The sequence below is a fragment of the Lepus europaeus genome, chromosome 11, assembly GCF_033115175.1.
Source record: "Lepus europaeus isolate LE1 chromosome 11, mLepTim1.pri, whole genome shotgun sequence".
In the NCBI taxonomy this organism is placed as follows: Eukaryota; Metazoa; Chordata; class Mammalia; order Lagomorpha; family Leporidae; genus Lepus; species Lepus europaeus.
The window spans coordinates 62,897,595-62,922,487 of record NC_084837.1 but is presented as its reverse complement, the minus strand read 5'-3'; the positions used below and the strand labels follow the sequence as shown (position 1 = coordinate 62,922,487).

At 45.0% G+C, this 24,893-nt stretch overlaps 2 protein-coding genes across 2 annotated transcripts in view; both read right to left on the bottom strand.

Moving 5' to 3' along the window:
- RAD51 (RAD51 recombinase) overlaps positions 1-24,893 on the bottom strand; it is a 43,908-nt gene that overhangs the window by 15,175 nt on the left and 3,840 nt on the right. Inside the window, exons 2-5 of the mRNA XM_062205646.1 lie at positions 22,484-22,572; positions 20,540-20,677; positions 11,951-12,068; positions 8,025-8,116 (exon numbers count right to left, since the gene is read on the bottom strand). Of these exons, the coding sequence (XP_062061630.1) occupies positions 8,025-8,116; positions 11,951-12,068; positions 20,540-20,677; positions 22,484-22,570 (435 nt within the window). The 5' untranslated portion in view covers positions 22,571-22,572. The remainder of the gene's footprint in view (positions 1-8,024; positions 8,117-11,950; positions 12,069-20,539; positions 20,678-22,483; positions 22,573-24,893) is intronic.
- Positions 16,209-17,009, bottom strand: LOC133769531 (zinc finger CCHC-type and RNA-binding motif-containing protein 1-like). Its single transcript, XM_062204744.1, has one exon. The coding sequence runs from the start codon at positions 17,007-17,009 to the stop codon at positions 16,362-16,364; it is 648 nt and encodes a 215-aa protein (XP_062060728.1). The 3' UTR covers positions 16,209-16,361.

Sequence of the window (24,893 nt, the reverse complement as noted above, 5' to 3'; positions counted from 1 at the left end):
CACCACCTCTCCCAGATGTATCCTTCTAGGTATTTTTTTTTTTCTTTTCTTAAAAAATTTATTTTATAGGGGCCGGTGCTGTGGCTCAGCGGGTTAACGCCCTGCCTGAAGCGCCGGCATCCCATATGGGCACCGGTTCTAGTCCCGGCGGTTCCTCTTCCAATCCAGCTCTCTGTATGGCCTGGGAAAGCAGTAGGAGATGGCCCAAGTGCTTGGGCTCCTGCACCCGCGTGGGAGACCTGGAAGAAGCTCCTGGCTCCTGGCTTCGGATCGGCACAGTTCTGGCCGTTGCGGCCAATTGGGTAGTAAACCATCGGATGGAAGGCCTCTCTCTCTCTCTCTCTGCCTGTCCTCTCTCTGTGTAACTCTGACTCTCAAATAAAAAATAAATCTTAAAAAAAAATTTTTATTTTATTTTTATTTGAAAGGCAGAGTTACAGAGAGGGAAGACCTCTCTGCCTTTCCTTCTCTATGTAAATCTGCCTTTCAAATAAATAAATAAAATATATATATATTTTTAAAAGAGAAATCTTTCATCCGCTGGCTCACTCCTCAGAAGGTCACAACAGCTGGAGCTGGGCCGATCTGAAGCCAGGACCCAGGAGCTTCTTCAAGGTTTCCCACATGGATGCAGGGGCCCACGGACTTGGGTCATCTTCTGATGCTTTCCCAGGCCATAGCAGAGAGCTGGATCGGAAGGGGAGCAGCATGGACTCGAACTGGCACCCATATGGGATGTCAGCACTACAGGTGGCGGCTTTAACCACTACACCACAGTGCCAGCACCCTTTCTAGGTATTTTCTATGTATTTTCATATAAACACAACTTTTATGTGCTTCTATCACTTACTATGTGTCCCTGAGATTATTGTTTCCTTTTCTGCAAAATGTAGGTAAAACCCACCGTATAGGATTGTTTTAAAGATTAATTAATTCACAAAAGTGTTTAGCAATATGCTTAATTTGGGGGCTGGCACTGTGGCGTAGTAGGTAAAGCTGCTGCCTGTAGTGTTGGCATCCCAAATGGGTGCTGGTTAGAGAACCAGTTGCTCTACCTCGGATCCAGCTCTCTGCTGTGGTCTGGGAAAGCAGTAGATGGCCCAAGTCCTTGGGTCCCTGCACCCGCATGGGAGACTCAGAGGAAGCTCCTGACTCTTGGCTCTGGATCAGCACAGCTCCAGCCATTTTGGCCAATTGGGGAGCGAACCAGTGGATGAAAGACCTCTATTTCTTTGCCTTTCCTTCTCTCTGTGTGTAACTCTGACTTTCAAATAAATAATCTCTCGGGGGGTGGGGGGGTGGGGAAGAATGCCTAATACACAGAAAGCACTCTGAAGTTTTTTCTGTTTTTATAAAGAAGGTTTAAAAAAATTGTTTTAAATTTGAGTCTGGCGCCACGGCACGATAGGCTAATCCTCCACCTGTGGCACTGGCACACCGGGTTCTATTCCCGGTAGGGGCGCCGGATTTTGTCCCGGTTGTCCCTCTTCCAGTCCACCTCTCTGCTGTGGCCCGGGAGTGCAGTGGAGGATGGTCCAAGTCCTTGGGCCCTGCACCCGCATGGGAGACCAGGAGCACCTGGCTTCAGATCAGCACAGTGCGCGAGCCACAGCAGCCATTGGCGGGGTGAACCAACAGAAAAGGAAGACCTTTCTCTCTGTGTCTCTCTCTCACTGTCCACTCTGCCTATCAGAAAAAAAAAAAAAAAAAAAAGAAAGGCAGAGAGAGGGAGACAGAAAGAGATTGTGCATTTGCTGGTTTACTTCCCAAATGCCAACAACAGCCAGGACTGATCCTGGCCAAAACCAGGAGGCAGGAATTTCAACTGGATCTCCCACATGAGTAGCAGGGACCCAAGCATTTGACCTATCATGTTCTGCTTCCCAGGGGCAAGTTAATAAAAAGCTGGATTGGAAAAGGAGGTGGGACTTGATCCCAGGTACTCCAATATGGGATGCAGGCATCCTAAACAGCAGTTTAACCTGCTACACACAACATTCACCATCTGGAAGGCTTTCTTAATTTGGAAAGGTAGAAATTATATTATTTGACAAGTTGGTAGATAAAAATCTATCGTGGTAACACTGCATGGAAGGAGCAAATGACATGTGCACAGCAAAGAGAGAAAGATTCAGAACCTTTGGTCAAGCAGACACCCAATTCCTTGGAGAGGGGGAATTCTAGACACTCTAGGGGCTAAGTCTCCAGAAAATAAGATGAATGAGGTTTACCCTCCTCCACCTTCTGGTACCTTTAGTGCTATTAAGAGAGGGGATTCCTTCCCAACTGGATGGACCTTCTTGGGCAGAGGGAGGCCACAGCATAGGTAGACAGATGACAGATGACAGCAGGGAGTAGACAAAGTCCCAGGATACCATGAGGCCAGTCGCAGCCCAAGGCTCACAGAAGTCTGTTCTCCAGCACACTTTGTTCCCTACACCGTGTCCTCCATTTAGGTTATTGGGTGGGAACAAAATGAAGTCAGCTGTCTAAATAAATGTTACAAAATTACCAAAATTTAAATCTTTTTCTTATTTTATGATTATGCATGCTGTTTCTCACTGTTACCATGTAAATAATGCTACAGTATGAAATCTTTTTACACTTATCCTTGGACATCCGTGAAACGTTCTGTTGTAAGACAAAATTTTCTCTAACTACCTGTCAAAAAAAAAAAAAGGACAAAATTTTCTGTCAAAGGACAGGTGCTTCTCGCTCTTCAAAAGGCTGCAATGGCTGGCGCTGGGCCTATCCAAAGCCAGGAGCTTCTTCCAGGTCTCCTATATAGGTACAGGGGTCCAATCTTGGACCATCTTCCACTGCTTTTGCAGGCCATTATCAGAGGGCTGGATCGGAATAGGAGCAGCCGGGACACAAACCAGCTCCCACATGAGATGCCAATGTTGCTGGTGGAGGCTTAACCCATTATGCCACAGTGCTGGCCCCAGGACATGTGCTTTTAAAATTGGTACTTCAGCACTGGTGCTGTGGAGAAGTAGGTTATTCTTCTGCCTGTGGGGCAGGCATCACATATGGGTGCCAGTTCCAGTCCTGGCTGCTCTTCTGGTCTAGTTCTCTGCTGTGGCCTGGGAAAGCAGAAGATGGTGGGCCCCTGCACCCGCATGGCAGACTGGGAGGAAACATCTGGCTCCTGGCTTTGGATTGGCGCAGCTCTGGCCGTTGTGACCATTTGGGGAATGAACCAGCAGAGGCAAGACCTTTCTCTCTGTCTCTCCCTCTCAGTCTACCTCTCAAATAAATAAATAAATCTTAAAAAAAAAAAATTGGTACTTCTGTTGGGCCAGTGTTGTAATAGATTAAGCCATCACTTGGGATGTCCTCATCCCACACTGGAGCGCTGATTAAGTCCTCCATTACAATCTAGATCCCTACTAGTGTACCTGGGAAGTAGCAGACAACGACACAATTGTCTGAGCCCCTGCCACTCATGCGAGAGACCTGAGGAGAATTCCTGGCTCTGGCCTGACCCAGCAGCAGCTGTTGCAACCATTTGGGGAATGAACCAGCAGATTGAAGGTATCTGTCATGCCCTGTCACTCTGCCTTTCAAATAAATAAATTATACTTTTAAAATAAAGTAAAATTGACACTTAGGTTAAACTGTCATCTCAGATTTGTAAAGTTATTTAGCACTTTGAATAAGCATGGGCTGTTTATTTTTATAATCTATCTGTAGCTCTTAGCTTTATTTAACCTCACTATTTGAACTTTAATATTTAGTTGAAAAGTCTTAACAATGAGGGCAAATAATGTTTAGAACTAAGTAGTAATCTAACATTTCTTCTATACCTATAGTTTATACCTATAGTTCCAGCTTAGACTGGCAAAATATAATGCTTTCTATTTTTAATGAATTAAATTTTTTCTCAGAAAAAAAATATCAAAAAATCTATTATTCAGCCACCTCCAGATTACTTATGATAGACAGAGTTGCCATGGCAACTGGGGATAATGTATGCTATACTCTAAATATTTATTCTGCATGAATCCCTCTCAAAACAACATAGGGAAAACGTTTCTATTTAAAAAGGTCATACTTCATTTCAAACGACCCATGTCAGGCTCTTTTAAACAATTCTATTTTCCTTTAGGTGTCAAATTTCGAATGGTGCTCAGGTAATAGCTATGGCTTATCATACCTTTCCTCTTCTCAATGCCTCCTCCCTTATTACCCTAAAAATTTTCCAGCACACCTCTCCCATGTCCCCAACCTCAAGCCTATACACACACTTTCTTCCTCAGAACTATTTACGAGGAAACAGTAATGGCTTCAGTCTACTTGATAATGAAATCCTAAGTTGGGGGCCAGTGCTGTGGCTGCTGGTTGGAGTCCTGGCTGCTGCACTTCCTATCCAGCTCTCTGCTTTGGCCTGGGAAAGCAGTAGAAGATGGCCCAAGTCTTCAGGCCCCTTCACCCACATGGGAGACCTGGAAGAAGCTCCTGGCTTCAGATTGGTGCAGCTCTGGCCACTGTGGCCATCTGGGGAGTGAACAAGTGGACAGAAGACCTCTCTCCCTCTCTCTGCCTCTATGTAACTCTGCCTTTTAAATAAATAAATAAATCTTTAAAAAAAAAAAAGAGAGAGAGAGAAGAAATCCTAACTTGGTTATCTCACTGGACATATGGTGACATTTTGGTCTACAAAAAGAAAAGATCAGTGAACTGATCAAACACTGAATACTAAATGACAAGTGGAAGAGATAAAAAGTATGAAAAACAGGAGAGAAACTTTCATTCCTGAAAGAATCAGAATTCTACCTCAAAAAATGGCATTTGGGGAATGCTGTTGTGGTGTAGTGGATTAAGCCACCACCTGCAACAATCAGTTTCCCACAAGGGTGCCAGTTCAAGTCTCAGCCACTCCACTTCCAATGTAACTCTGCTAATGCACCTGGGAAAGCAGCAGCAGCAGCAGATGGCCCTAGTGCTTGGGCCCTGCCACTCACATGGCAGACCTGGATGGAGCTACTGGTTCCTGGCTTCAGCACCACAACACTATCCGCTGCTTAAATATCAGATTAATATTTTTGGTAATTTTCTTTCAATCTATTCAACAGGTCTCTTCCAGATTCTTTTTTGAGAAGATGAGAGAGGCAGAGTGCCATGAGCACTCCCATTTGCTGGTTCACTCTCTAAATGTCTGCAACAGTCAAGGCAGAGTCAGGCCAAAGCCATATTAAGAACTCAGTCCTGTTCTCCCAGGTGGGTGGTAGGGACTCAAATATTTGAGTCATCACCTACTGCCTCCCAGGGTGTGCATTAGTAGAAGACTGGATTGGAAATGGAAGAGTGCCCAGCGCTGTGGTATAGAGAGTAAAGCCGCCAGTTGCAGTGCTAGCACCCCCCATATGGGCGCTAGTTCGGGTCCTAGCTATTCCACTTCCAATACAGCTCTCTGCTATGGCCTGGGAAGGCAGTGGAAGATGGCCGAAGTCCTTGGACCCCTGCACCCATGTGGGAGACCCAGAAGAAGCTCCTGCTTCTAGGCTTCGGATCAATGCAGCTCTGACCGTTGTGGCCAATTGGAGAGTGAACCAGCAGATGGAGGACCTCTCGCTCGCTCTCTCTGCCTTTCTCTCTGTGTGTAACTCTTTCAAATGAATAGATAAATCTTTAAACAAAAAACAAACAAACAAACAAAAAAAACAAAAAAAAAGAAAGAAAGAAAAATGAAAATAAATTTGAGTAGCTAGGATTCAAAGCAGGCAATTTGATATAGGATACAGGCATCCCAAGTGGCGATTTAACTGCTGTGCCACACACTTGCCCCACAAAAAGGCATTTGAACCACTGCCCTGCTAGGCCAAATGCTTGCCCCCAGGACATTTTAAATGCTTTGGTTATGCTACTGTTCTGTAGAAAAACTAAATGATCCCTACTCTTTACAGAAAAAACTTTAAACTTACCTATACTGAAGACCTTCCAAAATATGGTCTTCATGTATCTTTTTAAGGTTTACCTCCCACAACATTTCTTTTTCCCACAACCAGGCAAATAGGTTTATTCACTGTCTTCTCATACATTATGCCTCCCCATTCTCTGAACTCCTGTTCAACCCATTCCATAAATAAATGCTTTTAACTTCTATACTCACACCTTGCTTTACCCACCCCCCCATCCCCCCAATTTAGCATTCTTCAGGGTCAATTCTCTGCTCATGCTCCAGGTCCAGTATCTTTTCTCCATAATATAGTCCATATTTACTCTAGCAATCTCTCTTCTCTTCCTTAAAATATTTAAGATATTTCCTCTATACCATTCACTTAACAATATATCAGGGGGCTGGCACTGTGGTGTCACGGGTAGGGCCGCCACCTGCGGTGCTGGCATCCCATATGGGTGCTGCTTTGGGTCCTAGCTGCTCCACTTCTGATCCAACTCCCTGCAATGGCCTGGGAAAGCAGTGGAGGATGGCCCAAGTTCTCAGCCCCTCCACCCACACGGGAGGCCCAGAGGAGGCTTCTGGCTCCTGGCTTCAGATCGGAGCAGCTTCGGTTGTTGCAGCCATCTGGGGAGTGAAGCGACAGATGGAAGACCTTTCTCTCTCTCTCTCTCTCTGCACCTCTCTATAACTCGACTTTCAAACACATATACGAATCTTAACAATAAGAAAAAAAATCTTTCAGGCATGCCTTAGACCATCTGTTCTATTACCTCTATCCATTCACATACTTATTGAAAATTATTGAGTGCCAAGCACTGACTTCAGCACTAGCAATATAGCAGGGAACAAGCCAGTTATAGGCTCCACCTTTATGAAACTTTAAAGAGCCCAAGTTCTGAAGTCTTGGTTGATGCCCGTATTAACTACTTAAATGCAATACGAGATTAAGCAATTGAGTTGAATTCACACATGAATGGGAACATAAGGAATAAATGAAGGAGTTTGGGAAGTTTTTCCCTAATGGAAGAGATAATAGGCATACCTGCAAGCCAGTGAAAGTAATCTAACAGATTTAGAACAGAAAATGGAAGAGTGGCAGAAGATGGTAACCAGATCACACTGGCAGAATGGGCCTGTGAAAGGAAAAGGGATAATTTCTCCATTATAACCCACGATAAGAACAGACAGATACAATGCTGATGGGATTTATAGATTTGATATGAACAGCAGGTTAGGTCACTGGCTGAGTGACGGTTGAAGGTCTGAGGAGGCAGAACAAAAATATGAGACAGTTGTTTGAATTAAGTGGGAACAAGTATCTAGAATTCATCAGATTTTTCAAGTTGTAGTAAATGCTAATCTAAAGTTTGTCATCTTGAATTTAAAGTGAAGTCAGTCAGTTTTATGGTATGATTTTTTTTTCCCATTATGATTAGCTTTTTGGGTACAGGCAGTCATAAGATGGAGTTCATCTAAAGTTGGCATCTTTTCAAGAAGGTATGTTAACTGAAGTATTTTTAGTGGATTTTTTAAAGATTTACTTGAAAGTCAGAGTTACACAGAGAGAGCAGCAACAGAGAGGCAGAGAGAGGTCTTCCATCTGCTGCTTCACTCCCCAATTGGCCACAATGGTTGGAGCTGCACCGATCCGAAGTCAGTAGTTTCTTCCGGGTCTCCCACGCGGGTGCAAGGGCCCAAGGACTTGAGCCATCTTCTACTGCTTCCCCAGGCCATAGCAGAGAGCTGGATTGGAAGTGGCGCAGCTGGGTCTCAAACTGGCGCCCTTATGGGATGCTGGCACTGCAGGAAGCAGCTTTACCAGCTATACCACAGCGCCAGCCCCAGTGGATTGATTTTGATGATGAGTTAAATCCTAGACTGAAGAACAGAGCAGGTAAAGCCCAGAGATGCCTATTAGATGTTAAGAAAGTATTTGGAATCAATGATCTGGAAGCTTCAATGAGGTGGAAGAATTCTACAGTACGAGTATCTTCTAAACAGCTACAGGGTCCTTGAGAACAGAGAAAGTACCTTTTATGTACATCCCAACAGATGCTTACAAACGTCAAGAACCAGCTAATTCTAGCTGAACTGATTACCCAGGGCCCCAGCAGCTCACCTGGCATGTTACAGCCAGTGTATGACAGATTTGGGTCTTCCCGGTTCGAAATTCTCCAAACATCTCAGTGATAGATCCAGTCTCAATTCCACCTAAATGAGCAGTAAGAAACACTTCTCAGAAAAATACAAATGTGTACAAAGTAAAATCACAGAAATGTTCTCAGAGCTTGTAAGAAAGATGCTTACATAATTTGGAAACCCAATTTCCAAGGAGCAGTAATTTTTTAAGACTTATTTTGAAATTATAGATTTATAGGAACCTGCAAAGAAATGTACAGAAAAGTTCTTTCCACACACTTGTTATCTAGTTTCCTCCAATGTTAACATCTTGCATGACTACAGTATAGCACTGTTACCAGAAAATTGACATTGGTACAATCCAGAGATTATACAGATTTTCCTAGTTACATATACACTCATTTGTGTAGATTTATAGTTCTATACAATGTTATTGTACTTGCAGCTACATGTAACTTCGACCACAATCACAATATAGAACTGTACTTCTGGGGGCTGGCACTGTGGCAAAGTAGGCTAAGCTGCCGTATGCAACACTGGCATCCCATATGGGTGCCAGTTTGTATCCTGGCTGCTCCTCTTCTAATCCAGCTCCTGGTTTATGGCCTGGGAAAGTAGTGGAAGATGGTCCAAGTGCTTGGGCCCCTGCACCCATGTGGGAAACATGGAAGAAGCTCCTGGTTCCTAGCTTTGGGTGGGCCCAGCTCAAGCTGTTGCTGCCATTTGGGGAGTGAACCAGTGGATGGAAGACCTTTCTGTCTGTCCCTCCCTCTCTCTGTAGCTCTCTCAAATAAATGAAAACAAACCCCCCAAAAATGCTACAGTTGAATGATTTGGCCCCTCCACTTATGCAGATTGTGAGTGGACAGGTTGTAGGTCATTGTGGGGTTGTGCCCTCAGAAGGTAATTCAAGCAAGACTGTTATAAAAAAGCTTGGTTAGAAGGTAGGCATTTGGCGCAGCAGTTAAGATGCTGCTTGGCACCTGTGTACTGTACCAGAGTGCCTGGCTTCGAGTCTCAGCTCTGCTTCCTATTAATGGGCATCCTGGAAGGCAAAGATGATGGCTTTAGTACCTGGGTCCCTGCCATCCATGAGGGAGACGTGGATTGAATTCCAAGCTTCTGGTTTTACCTGGCCCAGTCCTGGCTGTGGTGGGCATTTGGAGTGAACCAGCAGATGGATGAAAGATGTTTCTGTATCTTTTATTTTTTTAAAGATTTATTTGAAAGGCAGAGTTACAGAGAGGCGCAGAGAGAGAGAGAGAGAGAGATCACTTTCATCCACTGGTTCACACCCCAAATGTCAGCAACGGCCAGAGCTGGGCCAATTGGAAGGCACGAGCCTGGAGATGTCTCTGGATCTCCCACACGATGCAGGGGCCCAAGGACTTAGACCATCCTTGTGGCTTTCCTAGGCCCATTAGCAGGGAGCTGGATTAGAAGTAGAGCAGCTGGGACTTGAACTGGTGCCCATATGGGATGTGGGCACTGCAGACAGTGGCCTTACCTATTATGCTACAGCACTGACCCTGTCTCTCTCTTTTTTAAAAAAGCCTGAGTTGGGCCCAGCCGCTCACTCTCCTTCCTGGCTTACCAAGTAATCATTCCTCTACACAAGCTTTATCCTTCCCATCTGACAGCCTCATAAGAGGCCAAACCAATGAATCCACTTCATCTCAGAATTAAACCTCCAAAACTGGAGTAAAATAATTTTTTCTCTTTATTATAAAGTTGTGTGCCTCAACTACTTTGCTGTAGTAATGAAAAGCTAATACCATTGCAAGTTATTAAGCCACCATTGAAAAGAAAGTTATAAATAACAAATACTTTTCATCATGTAATATAGACAGTAAATGGTAGAAGGAGGAATGTAGGGAGGGCTAATGTAATTTTTGTGTAGGTTTATTTATTTGAGAGCTTGCTTGGAGGTTCTAGCAGGGGAGCTCAGCTACTCGTATACCCTTGTCCGAAGATTGGTCCTCCTCTAGTGGGGAAGGTCGTCCTCTTCGACTAAGCACGCAGCTTTGGGAGGTACACACATGGAGCGGTGAGGGAGGAAGGGGACACCTGCCTAGCTAGCCAGATCAGTCGAATCAACCCTGGCGATCAATGGGGTGACAGATGTTGCAGCTAGATCGCCCTCACATCCAGGTTTATTTATTTGAAAGGCAGGGTGACCAAGAGGAGAGACCGAGAAACAGATCCTCTAAGCACTGGTTCACTCTTCGACTGGCTGCAAGACCAGGACAAGACTAGGCTGAAGTTAAGAGCTTGGAATCTATCTGGGTCTCCTTCATGGGAGGCAGGCACACAAGTACTTGGGCCATCCTCTGTGGGGAAATTAGGCACACGTGGCAATTCAAAGATGGCGCCCAAAGGAAGTAAGGTGGGCAGTACCCAAAGTCGTTTACCACCAAAGCTGATTGGCCGCGCAGCATCAGGGCAGGTGACAACAACTGATGACGAGTGTACAGACATATGGCTGGTCCTGTAAAAAGTCACCCTGTAAAATGACCTTTTAAGTAATTGGTTGGTCCTCATGCCCTGCCCCAGTAATCATGTGGTCTTGTGCTTTAAAAGGCTTTGCTATGCACGCAATAAACTTAGTTTTTGCTTGCTTGACTTGACTCCCCGCTGCGTCTGTCTCTGGGATCCGGAGGCTGGGGAACAGGCGAGTGGCGCACTTACCTTTCTTCAGACCCAGTCCATCCTCGTTTGGGTGGACTAAGACCCTGCAATCCTCCACTGCCCTCATAGGCACACCAACAGGGAGCTGGGCTGGAAGTGGAGTAACCAGGTCTTGAACTGGTGCTCATATATAGGATGCTGGCATGGCAAGGCTGTGGCTTAAACCCACTGTACCATAACACCAGCCCCTAACACTCAAATTTGACTATAATTCCTGAACCCAAGATATTTTGTAGCCCCCAAAAAGGAGAAAACGCGAGTAATTTAATAGGTATAGAAGGGTAAAGAACCAAAACTAACTTTGTAGCAATTAGTACAAGTATGCTTCCAAAAGTTCAAAACTGTAGCTTTCCTCATAGTCCTAAAAATTATTGTACTGTACAATAAATAGTATTCAACATAGAATGTTGTAACCAGTCACATTTCTTAACCTTGTGGTAGAGGAGAAACTTAAATTTACAACTATTTCCTTAGGCAGAGAAATCTTATTCTCAGAATACAACATTAAAGATTAAAAATAAGTTTTTTTTTTTTTTTTTTAAGATTTTGTTTATTTATTTGAGAGGTAGAGTTAGAGAACAGGAGAGACAGAGACAGGTCTTCCATCAGCTGGTTCACTCCCCAGATGGCCGTAATGGCCGGAGATGGGCTGATGTGAAGCCAGGAGCTTCCTCCAGGTCTCCCACACAGGTGTAGGGGCCCAAGCACTTGGGCCATCTTCTAATGCTTTCTTAGACCATAAGCAGAGAGCTGGATCAGAAGTGAAGCAGCTGGGACACAAACTGGTACCTATGTGGGATGCCGATGCCGCGAGATTCATTTTATTTACTTGAAAGGCAGAGTTACACAGACAGAGACAGAGAGAGAAAGAGAGAGAGAGATCTTCCATCCACTGGTTCACTCCCCAAATAGCTGCAACAGCTGGGGCAAGCCCAGGACAAAACCAGGAACCAGGAGGTTCTTACAGGTCTCCCACACAGATACAGGGACCCAAGCACTTGGGCCACCCTCCACTGCCTTCCCAGGCACACTAGCAGGGAGCTGCTGGAAGTGGAGTAGCCAGAACTTGATTAGGCACACACAGGGATGACAGCATTGCAGACGGCACTATACTGCCCACTACGCCATGAATCTTTAATGCAAATATTCTAGTTTTGTTTGATGGCCTACATGTTATTATAGCTAGAGCTCACAATACAGGGTAAGGGATTAACATACCTTGAAGTAGTTTGTCAAGCTCTTTGGAGCCAGTAGTAATCTGTATGATCTCTGATCGTCTTTGGTGGAATTCAGTTGCAGTGGTAAAACCCATTGGAACCAATTTAGCTGCCTCAGTCTGAGAAAAATAAAAATGTTAAATCAATAAAAACTCAGGTTCAATATCTCTTATTTGAAATGCATGGAACCATTAGTGTTTCAGATTTTGGAATATCTGCACAGACTTTACTGGTTGAACATCCCTAATCCGAAAATCTGAAGTATTCTAAAATTCAAACCTTTTTAATGTCACATTAGCATTCAAAAAGGTATGGAATATTTTGGTTTAAGATTTTCATATTAGGAATGTGCAAATGTTATTAGTAAAACAAGAATCAGGGAAAGAGAAAAATATCGAACAAAATTTCCAGAATGATTTCTCTTTCAAAAGTAATTGGGGGTCGGGCCGATGCCATGGCTCAACAGGCTAATCCTCTGCCTAGTGGCACCAGCACACCGGGTTCTAGTCCCGGTCGGGGCGCCGGATTCTGTCCTGGTTGCCCCTCTTCCAGGCCAGCTCTCTGCTGTGGCCAGTGAGTGCAGTGGAGGATGGCCCAAGTGCTTGGGCCCTGCACCCCATGGGAGACCAGGAGAAGCACCTGGCCTTCGGATCAGCGTGGTGCGCTGGCTGCAGCGCACCGGCTGCGGCGGCCATTGGAGGGTGAACCAATGGCAAAGGAACACCTTTCTCTGTCTCTCTCTCTCTCTCACTGTCCACTCTGCCTGTCAAAAAATAATAATAAAAAAAAAAAGTAATTGGGGGCTGGTGCTGTGGCATAGAAGGTGAAGCTGCCACCTGCAGTGTTGGCATCCCATATGGGTGCCAGTTTGAGACTCATCTGCTCCACTTACAAACCAGCTCTCTGCTATGGTCTGGGGAGGCAGTGGAAGATAGCCCAAGTCCTTGGGCTCCTGCATTCATGTGCGAAACCCAGAGGAAACTCCTGGCTTTGGATCAGCCCAGCTCCAGCCGTTGAGGCCATTTGGGGAGTGAACCAGAGGATTGAAGGATTGAAGATCTCTCTCTGCCTCTGCCTCTCTGTAACTCTGCCTTTTTAAAAAAAAAAAAAAAAAAAAAAAAAAAAAAAAACATCATGTGGGTGGATTGGCATTGTTGGCATTGTAGCATAGTGGGTTAAGCTACCACCCGTGATGCCAGCATCCCATATGGATACTGATTTGAGTCCCAGCTGCTCCACTTCCAATCCAGCTCCCTAGGAAAGCAGCAAAAGTACTTGTGCTCCTGCCACCCATGTGGGAGACCTGGAAACTCCAGCCTCCTAGCTTTGGTCTGGCCCAGCTCTGGCTATTGTGGCCATTTGGAGTGAACCAATGGATAAAAGATCTTTCTCACTCACTCTCTCTTTGTAATTCTTTCAAATAAATAAATTTTAACCAAAAAAAGGCATCACAACCCAGAAAGTGGGTTGTGGTAGGTGTTCATACACAGGCAGGTCTGTTGCCACCAGCTAATATTTTCCTGGGGTCCTTACTGGATCCCATAATGCCAAAAGAATTATTGCCAAAAAAAGAAATGTTGTTTGTTCCATGGAAATAAAGACAGGTTCAGCAAGTGTCACTTTATTTTTATTAGTGAACACTTCACATGTTTTGGAACTGAACAATTGGTTTCAAATACCTTCAAATGCCTTTCAAATAAATAAATCTGATGAAACAAAGCTCTGACAAGACCTAAGAGAAAATCCTGCAGCAATTTTTCTAACATTAAAAAAAAAAAATGAAGTCTAGAGAGGGATAACACATAGATTTTAGGGAGCCCTACTGACTTAGTTAATATCACAATCTTAAAAAAAAAAAAAAAAGAGGGCGGAACAAGAAAAGGCTGACCGGGCCTCTAGAGACAGGCAAAAATCCCCCAGCTCCTGGCAGCTGTCCTGTGGTCTCTTCCCAAGAAGATGAACCAGAGACAATGGACATTCCCAGCCTGTGCTTCAAGTGTGACAACACAGGACACTGGGCACAGGACTGCCCCACACCTTGTCCTCTGCTATGGCCCTGCCCATAGTGTGGTGAGGAAGGACAATGGAAGGTAGACTGCCCATCCTTGCACCATCAGAGACGGTCAATCGTCCGACCCCCTCCTCCCCGAGGGCCTCGGCGATCTTCTGGGACTGGCTACAGATGACTGGCGCAGCCCTGGGACCTCAGCCCCTTCCATGACCATAGCTATCACCTCCGAGGAACCCAGGGTAACTGTCCAGGTAGCAGGTAAGCCTTTATCTTTTCTCAATACGTGGGCTACCTGTTCGGTCCTGCCGGCCCATAATGGGCAGACCTTCCCTTCCCATATTTGAGTCATGGGCATTGATGGTTGGCTTCATCAGCCACCTACCACGGGGCCACTTCCATTCACTATCTTTGGGTCTCCGGTTACACACAGTTTTTTAGTCATGCCCTCCTGTCCTACTCCCTTACTGGGTCGAGATATCCTCACCAAGTTACACCTCTCCCTATCTTTCTTGCCCTTCTCTCCCAACTCGTCTTTTCTCCTTCCATTAACCGCAATCCTGACTACCTCACAGCAGACAAACTCATCTCTCTAAGAACTCCACCTGCCCTGGACCATCTTCTCCTTATGGCCCTAACTTGCAACCAGCCACTCCTTACGCTCCCATCTTTTTCAGCCCCTTTGAACTCCCGTATGGATGGCCTTTTCTCTTAGCAGACCTTCCTCCTCTCCAACCCCATCCCAAGATTATCTACCCATTCCTCACTCTGTTAAGACAACTCCTCTGAGAACATGCCAACAAGGATCTTCCCCAACCTCACTCTGATTCTATTATCCATACTATCAGACCTGGGGACCGGGTCTTTCTCAAAAATTCTTGTCCACAGGCTCTACAGCCAAGGTGGACAGGTCCACACCTGGTGGTCCTCACTACTCTGACTGCTGCCAAAATGTCCATCACCCTTCCTGAATACATCTCTCAGCTTTAAAAGGCACCCACTGTGATTTCCACTTCATCCAATACACATCCTACAACAGATAAGTACTCCTGCCAACAGGGGGTCCCACCAAGATCAAGATCACCAGATCATCAGCCCTTCCCGTAATCCCTGAATAACAATTCCCTTGGTATCAATATGCACTCTACCCCTCTCCACCACCTTTTTCTGCTCCTCACATTCACCTCAGCCCTTTCCCTTCCTAAATGTATGTGCCGCTCCTGCCTCAGCTATGTTTCAGCCGTCTGTTATGACTCCAAAAAACAACCATTCCAATGTTCCATCACTGGATCACCAGTAGTTGAGGTAACTTCCAGTCCTGGTGGAACTCTCGGACGTGGCTGCTCTAACAAATCCCCAGAACAAAGGTCTGTATGACACCAACCACTCACTGGGGTTATAGCGCTGGGGGAGGGCACCAGGACTTTAATCAACAACAGGAAGTTGCTTGGGTTAAGAAGGTGCTCAAAGACCTGGGAAAAAACTTTTCACAGGTAACCATTCAATGGTGACCCTTATCACCTCTCCCACAAAGACCCAAACCACCTCACCTTCTGTGCCCTGACTGGCTCTCATATGTCTCCTCAATCGACCAGCTCCTCAATACATACAACAACTCTCTGGCTGATGGTTGCTTGATTTGCTCTACCCTGTAACCTTCCTTTACAACTACTGAAGTCCTGATAAACTCTACTAAACTGTACTCTTACACCCACCAATAAGGCAGTCTCTCCCTTAACATCTCCTTCACCCAAAAGGCCTATATCAGTTTTTTTTTTTTTTAATGAACATCTCAAATAAATCATTTTAATACCTTTTTCTCATAGGATGACAACAGCATTATAATACTTTCTTATTTTTATTAAAATCAGCTCTTTTCAGATTAGTACTAGCAAGTTCTGATTTTTAGTATAGGTTGTTTATCTCTTATCTGAAATACTTGGGACCAGAAGTATTTTGGATTCTGGGTTTTTCTGGATTTTCTAGTAGTTGCACAAGCATAAGGAGATATCACAGGGATGGGAAGGGACCAAGCCTAAATATGACCTTCATTTAGGTTTTGTCAAGCTTTATGCACACAGCCTGAAGGTAGCAGGAACACAGGATGTGTAACAACTCTGTCACGATGTCCTACTTGAGACACTGTGTTGGCACTGACAAGGCTTCAGACTGTGCAGTGTTCAGGAGTTCAGATTAGGGATGCTCACACTGTACTGTGCTAAGGCAAGAGAGAAACATAATAGGTTCTATTTACTTTTAAATTTCCTATGAACTACTTTCTAGTAAAAAATTGTTTGGTATTAAGTGTTTTTATCTCAAATTCTAAAAGTAACCATGGCCCTCAGCTGAACTGTATGCTCCCGGGCTTTTCTATCTCAGGGACATTTACACAGTAAATGCCATTTCAGTCACTGAGCTCTTCCTCATCACTGAAATAGGTGCTTTTCTTTATCCTCAGCCGTCTTGAGTCATCGGATGTGGAGGGACCCCCCGGACCAGGTCTCCATTTTCTTTGTTCTTCTTCAGTTTTGGCTTGCTGGAAGGCTATGGCCTGGCTGAGGCTGTCCAGGGCAGGGTCTTCACCTTCATCTTCACTTTCTTCTACTTCCTCAATTTCTTCTTCTGGTTCAGGAATTTTCTTTTTCTTCTTTTCCTTCTTTGGAGGTTCCCGTTCTCCAAGCATATTTTTAGGACAGGCATAACTTAAGTGTCCACTTTCCCCACATTCGTAGCACTTGGATTTATCAAAGTAGTTCCGTCTTCGGATGAATTCAGCTGCTCTTCCGTTGTCAATAGCAATGCTTGCTTTTATCACTCTACCGAATAACTGTTTGTTGTTTATCGCCCTGGTGCAGTTTTGTGCAGAGTCTTTATCCAAAAACAAAATGAATGCAACCCCTTTACTCTTCCTGGTATCTTTATCTTTCATTATAGTAACCTTTACAACTTTGCCATACTTGGAAAATATCCTGTACAGGTTGTTGTTCGTCAGGGAGAAGGGCAGGTTGGAGACATACACTGTGCTTTTACTGGGGGCCAATCCGCCACTCATTTCTCCAGACGGGGTGGCGGCTGGCGAGCCCCCGGCCCAGCCCGCTCACCCCCGACTCCCACTGCAGCTCTGCCGAGACCCGGGCATGGCGGGTGCCGGGCTGGAGCAGGCACCGACAAACAGACCCGAGTGGCCGTGGATCAGTGTTTCAATCTAACCTCATCACCATCCCTTGACCCACTGTCCTCTAATCCTTTTTCCAACTCCACTCTGCAATCCCACGACCCCTGTAACTAAAGGGATTGCTTAACTGGAGGCCACTTCTTCCAGTGTGGGAGCTCCCTGTTCTGCTGTCTGCCACCTAATGCTACTGATACCTGCATTCTAGTACAATTACTGGAATTACCTCCCAGAGGTCTCTGTTGTGCCCCAAGACCAATCTTTTCCTATACCAGTTTTTCAAAACACCTGCTTTAAAAGGGATATAATTATCCTTCCTTTCCTAGCGGCACTGGGCGTTCTTACAGGAGTGGGTACAGGGGTTGCTGGCCTAACATACGGTACTACTCAGATACAACAGCTAACAAGCACCATGAATGCTGAGCTAGAACAAGTTGCAGCCTGCATTATAAATCTGCAGGACCAGATTGACTGCCCAGCTGAAGTAGCCCTCCAGAACAGAAGGGCATTAGATCTTTTATTAGCTGAGAAAGGGGGAACATGTGTATTTCTGGGAGAACAATGCTGCTTTTTTACTAATAAATCTGGAGTGGTCAGAGACATGGCACAACAACTTAGAGAACGTATTGCTAAGTGACAACAGGAGACTCCAGGGCAGCAAGGATGGGGCCCACTAGGCTCTCTCCTCCCTTGGCTTCTCCCGATTCTGAGACCTGTAATAACCATCGGTATTATACTTCTTTTTGCCCCATGCCTACTCCACTTCATACAGGACTGAATCAAGAGTATCAGCGCCCAGACATTTAACCAGATGCTACTGAGATATTACAGCCACCAGCCACTCCCATCAACCTCATAAATGAATACTCCACCTTCTAGCCTGGCCTAAAACCCACTCTGCCCCCACTCAGCAGGAAGCTGCTATTTCCTATAACAAAAAGACTGGAATGTGAGAGCCCTGAATCCACATCAAGACATCTCCCCCACTCTTTCCAGGCATCAGGAAAACAAAAACACAAAGGTGCTGTGCACCTGGAGAGCCTCACCGTTCCCGCAATTTGTCCCAGCTGTCAATCAGGGAAACATCCTGTGCCTCCCGGTACCTATCACTGACCCAGCTATAGGCAGTCCCAGAGACTCCCTGTTTCAGGGACATCTTGTCTCCTGATATCTGGTACCCTCTCCAACTGCTGCAGCCTGCATCCCACATCCCTTTGTTAGGTCGCTCCAACTCATCTCCCACCTATCTGCCCCCTCCCTTGACACCAATTCCCTATAAAGCCCCCAGCATTACACATAGCCCTGAGCTCCTCTCCCTCTGAGGCTGCTAACGGCAGTTCTTTGCCCTGATAAAACTCTTTCTCAGCGTAGTCTTGGTTGTCGTTCTCTGTCGTGGTTGATAGGGGCAAGAATTTAGCTTAGGGTTAAGACACCTGCATTCTGCATTGGAGTGCCCAGGTTCACCTCCTGGCTCTGGCTTCCTGACTCCAACTTCTTCCCAGTGCAAACCCTTGGAGGCAGCAGTAATGCTGAAGTTAACTGTGTTCTTGCCACCTTTGTAGGAAACTTGGATACAATTCCTGGCTTAAGCCCAGCGCAACCCCAGTCACTGCTGCTATCTGGGGGAGTGAATCAGTAGATAGCAGCTCTGTTTCTCATATAAATATTTAAAAAACAAGCAAAAATCAAATATATTTGTACACACCCATGTATACACTCCTAAATGTTCTGTTCTTGTATCGTGAACCTTTTATCAGTAAAATCCTACTAAACTGTTTTAATAATTTCATACTAATGAATATTTCTAAGATAAGAGATCATAATCTCTAAAAAGACAAGGTATACACCAGTCACTAACAGTGGGAGTATAAACTGGTAGTCAATTTTACATTTATCTCAAATCCCATGATAATACAACTCTAAAGAAATTATGAATTCATGCAAGGAGTTACATACAAAATAAGAAAACTTATTTGGGGGCCAACATTATGGCATGGTGGGTAAAGGCACCGCCTGTGACATCAGCATCCCTATGGGCACCAGTTTTGAGTTCTGGCTGCTCCACTTCTGATCCAGCTCCCTACTGGTATGCCTGGGAGGGCAGTGGAGAATAGCCCAAGTGCTTGGGCCCAGGCACCAGTGTGGGAGACCTGGAAGAAACTCCTGGCTTCGGTCTGGCCCTGCTCTGACCATTGTCACCATTTGGAGAGTGGACCAGAGGATGGAGGATCTTTCTCTGTCTCTCCCTTTCTCTCTCTCTAGCTCTGGCTTTGAAATAAATAAATATATATATTTTAAGATTTATTTATTTGAAAGGCAATTACAGAGAGGCAGAGAGAGAGAAGTCTTTCAGTACTGGTTCACTCCCCAAATAGTCGTAACAGTCAGAGCTGGGCCGATCCGAAGCCAGGAGCCAGGACCTTCTTCCGGGTCTCCCACACATGTGCAGGGCCCAAGGACTTGGGCCGTCTTCTTCTGCTATCCCAGGCCATAGCAGAGACCTGGGTCAGAAGTGGAGCAGCTGGAACTCGAACTGATGCCCATATGGGATGCCAGTACTACAGGTAGTGGCTTTACCCGCTACACCACAGCGCCACCCCGAAATAAATCTTTTTTTTTTTTTTTTTTTGACAGGCAGAGTGGATAGTGAGAGAGAGACAGAGAGAAAGGTCTTCCTTTTTGCCGTTGGTTCAGCCTCCAATGGCCGCTGCGGCCGGCTCATCTCACTGATCCGGAGCCAGGAGCCAGGTGCTTCTCCTGGTCTCCCATGCGGGTGCAGGGCCCAAGGACCTGGGCCATCCTCCACTGCCTTCCCGGGCCATAGCAGAGAGCTGGCCTGGAAGAGGGGCAACCGGGATAGAATCCGGCGCCCCAACAGGGACTAGAACCCGGTGTGCCGGCGCCGCAAAAGCCACGGCGCCGGCCATAAATAAATCTTAAAAAAACAAAAACTTGCCGGTGCCAAGGCTCAATAGGCTAATTCTCCGCCTGCAGTGCCGGCACCCCAGGTTCTAGTCCCCGTCGGGGCGCCGGATTCTGTCCCAGTTGCCCTTCTTCCTGTCTAGCTCTCTGCTATGGCCCGGGAGTGCAGTGGAGGATGGCCCAAGTGCTTGGGTCCTGCACCCACATGGGAGACCAGGAGAAGCACCTGGCTCCTGGCTTCAGATCAGTGCGGTGCGCCGGCCACGGTGCACCAGCCGCAGTGGCCATTGAGGGGTGAGCCAACGGAAAAAGGAAGACCTTTCTCTCTGTCTCTCTGTCTACTCTGCCTGTCAAAAACAAAACAAAACAAAACAAAACAAAAACCCTTATTTTGTTAAACAGGTTGATTGGAGAAATGAGGCAGATTTTGCTACACCCTTTGTACTATTCCCTCTAGTGCCTCCCTGGGTCACATAAACTGTACTCACCAGAATTTTATCAGCTTTTGCTTCACTAATTCCTTTAATGTTTATTAACTCCTTCTTTGGTGCATAGGCAACAGCTTCCACAGTATGAAATCCAGCTTCTTCCAATTTCTTTACATCATTGGCATTTATGCCACATTGCTGTAAGTGAAGAAAGCCAGGGATAAATTTAAGATTTGGTTCTCTTATCTAACATGGATACTATGTGCCCTACCCACCTAACAGAGGTATCTAAAACTTGCATTATATGCAACAGCTCTAAGAAGTGGACCCTGCACATGAAATTACAATGAAAAATTATCAAAACCAATAGTTTGAAACTAGCACTATACAATATATATTAAAATGGATTCTTATTAGGAATTGGAATTAAACCAGTACTCTCAACCTTTAATGACTGTGACTCTCAATGATTTGGGCCCTAAAAAAGCCACTTTAAACCAGTTGTCTTCCCACCCTTGTACATCAAACATACACAAAGAAAATGGTGTTTTATACTAATCTAAGATGAACAGATAAAGCTGCTCCAGAGCTGAGGCGATTACTATTCTGGTATATCTATACCTTTTTTGTAGAATAATAACTGTAAAGCTATGCTGTAGCCAGTGACATTAAGAATGCTGAGGAGCCAGCATTGTAAAGTCAGCCCTCTGCAATGCTGGCATCCCATACGGGCACTGGTTCATGTCCCAGCTGTTCTACTTCTGATCTACCTCTCTGCTAATGCACCTGGGAAAACAGCGGAAGATGGCCCAAGTGCTTGGGCCCCTGTCACCTATGTAGGAGATCCAGATGAAGCTCCTGGCTCATGGCTTTGGCCTGGCCCAGTGCTAGCCATTATAGCCATCCAGGGAGTGAATCAACAGATGGAAGATTTTTTTGTTTTTCTCTCTCTCCCTAACTCTGAGTTTCCAATAAGTAAATCTTAAAAAAAAAAAAAAAAAGTGAATACTACTTTTTGTTACTAAACATGACCACTTTTATACTACTCCTAACAATCCACAACCAAAAACACCTCTTCTTCCCTATACCTAAGGTCGGCTTTGGTTTTATTTGTCACTGAAACTATACCTTCTGGGAAAGCAAGAGTTAGTGGAGGGATGTGTACCTATTTGGGATTCAGGGAATATTTAGGAGAGGAGAAAGATCAGTATTTCTCAACAGAAACCATGTGTTTAATATTAATACTATTAATATTCAAGCAATAGCCATGTGTAAGTATGATGATGTTCCTGGAACCTGAAGTTATGACTCTGAACTCTTAAATGTCTATCACAAATCCATTAAGTAACTCACAGAGTTTTGCAGCATAGTTGGAGATGGAAGAAATATGTAATAGGAGACCTACGAATCAAACCTTTCTCTGCTTCACCTCCACCTTCTTTCAGTCCGAGTCAGCTGCACTTACTCTGGGGCTTTTGTACAACAGGCAGAAATAGTGCAGGGCGCCAGCTCTGGTGCTTGATGTTCTCATGCAAAGTCCTAAACTGGAGCTTGGCTCTTACACCTTAAAAACTCCCAGCCATACTTGCTGTGACGGCTGTCTTGCTGCTAACTTCTGCACAGATCTAGATCAACAGAGGGAAGCTGCTTCTCTCTATGCTCTGCATAAATAACCCAAGGCACTGTAATTCCTTAAACAAAACTTTCAGACTTTGTACAAAGAGCATAAATTTCGACCATGGGATCCTAGGCTATATGTTCTGATAATTTGGCTCTGAAAAAGGAAAACGGTAAAGTAGGAAGAGAATCATTGACAAAACAGACCTGACCACATATAGCTAGCAATGTTTAAGTCTTTTTAACAGGATCCTTGACAATCTTCCTGAAACTCAATTTAGGACTTGACTTTAGTACTAAACCTTTGTTTTATATAAGATGGTGGTATTTCCTAATAGGAAGTCTAATAAAATATTATAATTCCAAATTTAGCAACCAAAAACATACCTCTAACCGTGAAACAGGCTGTGGGCCAAAGCTTTCTTCTTCTACCGAAGTATCCGCATTTGCTTCAAGCTGCATCTGCATAGCCATCACTGAAAAATACAGATGGCTCTCAGTATAAATAATGGAGAGATTTCATGGAGATAAAGACAAAGCTACAGGCGCTAGAGTTGTGGCACAGTGGTTTAAGCTGATAGTTATGACACTAGCTTCTGATCGGCTTCCTGCTTTTGCACCTGGGAAGAAAGTAGATGATGCCACCAATGTGGGAGACCCAGATGGAGTTCTGGGCTCCTCCCGGCTTTGACTAGGCCCAGCCCGAGCCATTGTGGTCATTTGGGAAGTGAACCAGTGGATGGAAGATCTCTTTCTCTGTCTCTACCTGTCTCCCTGCCTTTCAAATAAATAAATCTTAAAAAGAAAAAAAATACAGCTACAAACTTAACTTTCAGCAAATCTCTGAATTACACCTGGGCCTCCATATTTGTGACTTCTGCAAATCTAAAATATTCATGATAAAAAAAATTGCCCCCGTAATGTGTAGTCTTTTTGTCATTATTCCCCAAATAATACGGTATACCTATTTACATAACATCTACGTTGTAATAGGTATTAAAAACAAAGTAGAAATGGTTTAAAGCATATGGGAGGGTATCTGTGCTATATGCAAATATGATTGTCATTTTACACAAGGATCTGAAACAACTACAAAGCTTAATACCTGAGGGGGTCCTGGCCCCAAGTGCCCCAAGAGTATAGAATGACTGTATTTGACTTTTGGTTTAATCACTGTACTCATGGCATCTAATCATGACCTACATCATGGCAGGAAAAAGAACAAATCTCCCTAGAGCTTTCCTCTCCATCTATCTACCTAGTTAGTTGTACTAGACTTTCCAGAAGAGCCAGGACAATTCTGCTTATTAAAGGTGCATATCTTAACTAGATCAATTACACCTCCTGAGCCCCTGCTTTATATTCCTTGAGGGTAGGGGCCAGGTCTTTACCGACACCTCATATCTGGAAAAAAATAACCCAACTTTGCTTCAACTCGAGTCAAAAATAACTAGGTATTCTTACAGATAAATGGAAAGCAACTGATTGAACAAAGACACAGCTTAGTGGCTAACACTTTTCATTAAGAAGCTCCAAGTTCCTATTAGTTGTAGGTAGTTTGAGAAGCCTGCCCACTAGGGGTCATTGTACCCTTCCCTTCACCTTTCCTTACAGAAAGCCAAAATCCATTATGTTAAATCTCTATGCCCAGCTAAACATAGAACACACACAGGCAACAAACAGGATGTTGTAAGCATGTCTACCCAACCACTTTTGAATATGCATAACCCTTCCCAGAATTTCTCCAACACTTAAAGAATATGTTCAACTTCCCCAGAAACAAGCTGTATAAAACCTGTAACTCATGTCTGTTCAGGAAGCCTGGGCTTTGGTCATCAGACAATATTGCTTCTTCCTTGGCCAACCCAAATATATTCCTTTCTGCTTATGGCTCAAATCACTGTCAGTGTATTTCTACTGGTATATCACTAAATAAGAACCGTTGTGGGGGGCTGGCACAGTGGCATGGCAGGTTAACCCTGGCTTGCAGCGCTGGCATCCATATGGGCACCAGTTCGAGTCCCAGATGCTCCACTTCCAATCCAGCTCTCTGCTATGGCCTGGGAAAGCAGAAGATGGTCCAAGTCCTTGGGCCCCTACACCCATGTGGGAGACCCGGAAGGAGCTCCTGGCTTTGGATAGGCTCAGCTCCAGCTGTTGTGGCCATCTGGGGAGTGAACCAATGGATGGAAGACCTCTCTCTCTTTGTAACTTTCAAATAAATACAATAAGGAAAAAAAAACACGTTGGGTTTTCTGCTGATTATATGATGACTCATTAGAAATGTTAGGTGGGGGCCGGTACTGTGGTGCAAAGGGTTAATGCCCTGGCCTGAAGAGCTGGCATCCCATATGGATGCCGGTTTGGAGACCCGGTTGCTCCACTTCCAATCCAGCTCTGCTGTGGCCTTGGGGGGGGGGGGGCAGTACTAGATGGCCCAAGTCCTTGGACTCCTGTACCCGCATGGGAGACCCGGAAGAAGCTCCTGTTCCTGGCTTCAGGTCGGCGCAGCTCTGGCCACTGTGGCCAACTGGGGAATGAACCATCAGATGGAAGACTGACCTCTCTCTCTCTGCCTCTCCTCTCTCTCTGTGTAACTCTTTCAAATAAATAAATAAATACATCTTTGGAAAAAAAAAAGAAATGTTAGGTGTTTGGTAAATGATTATAGACTTTTTAGGACTATGAAAGGTTAAACTATTTTAGTTCTGTTTTCTTCCAGTAAGAGGAGCATGGGGGTTAGAGGACTATTAAAAGAAGATATAGAGTGGTGACCCACTCTATATAAGCTCCATTC

Bases quoted from the DNA above. Each gene is read 5' to 3' on its own strand.
- LOC133769531 (XM_062204744.1), bottom strand. From the start codon at position 17,009: ATGAGTGGCGGATTGGCCCCCAGTAAAAGCACAGTGTATGTCTCCAAC.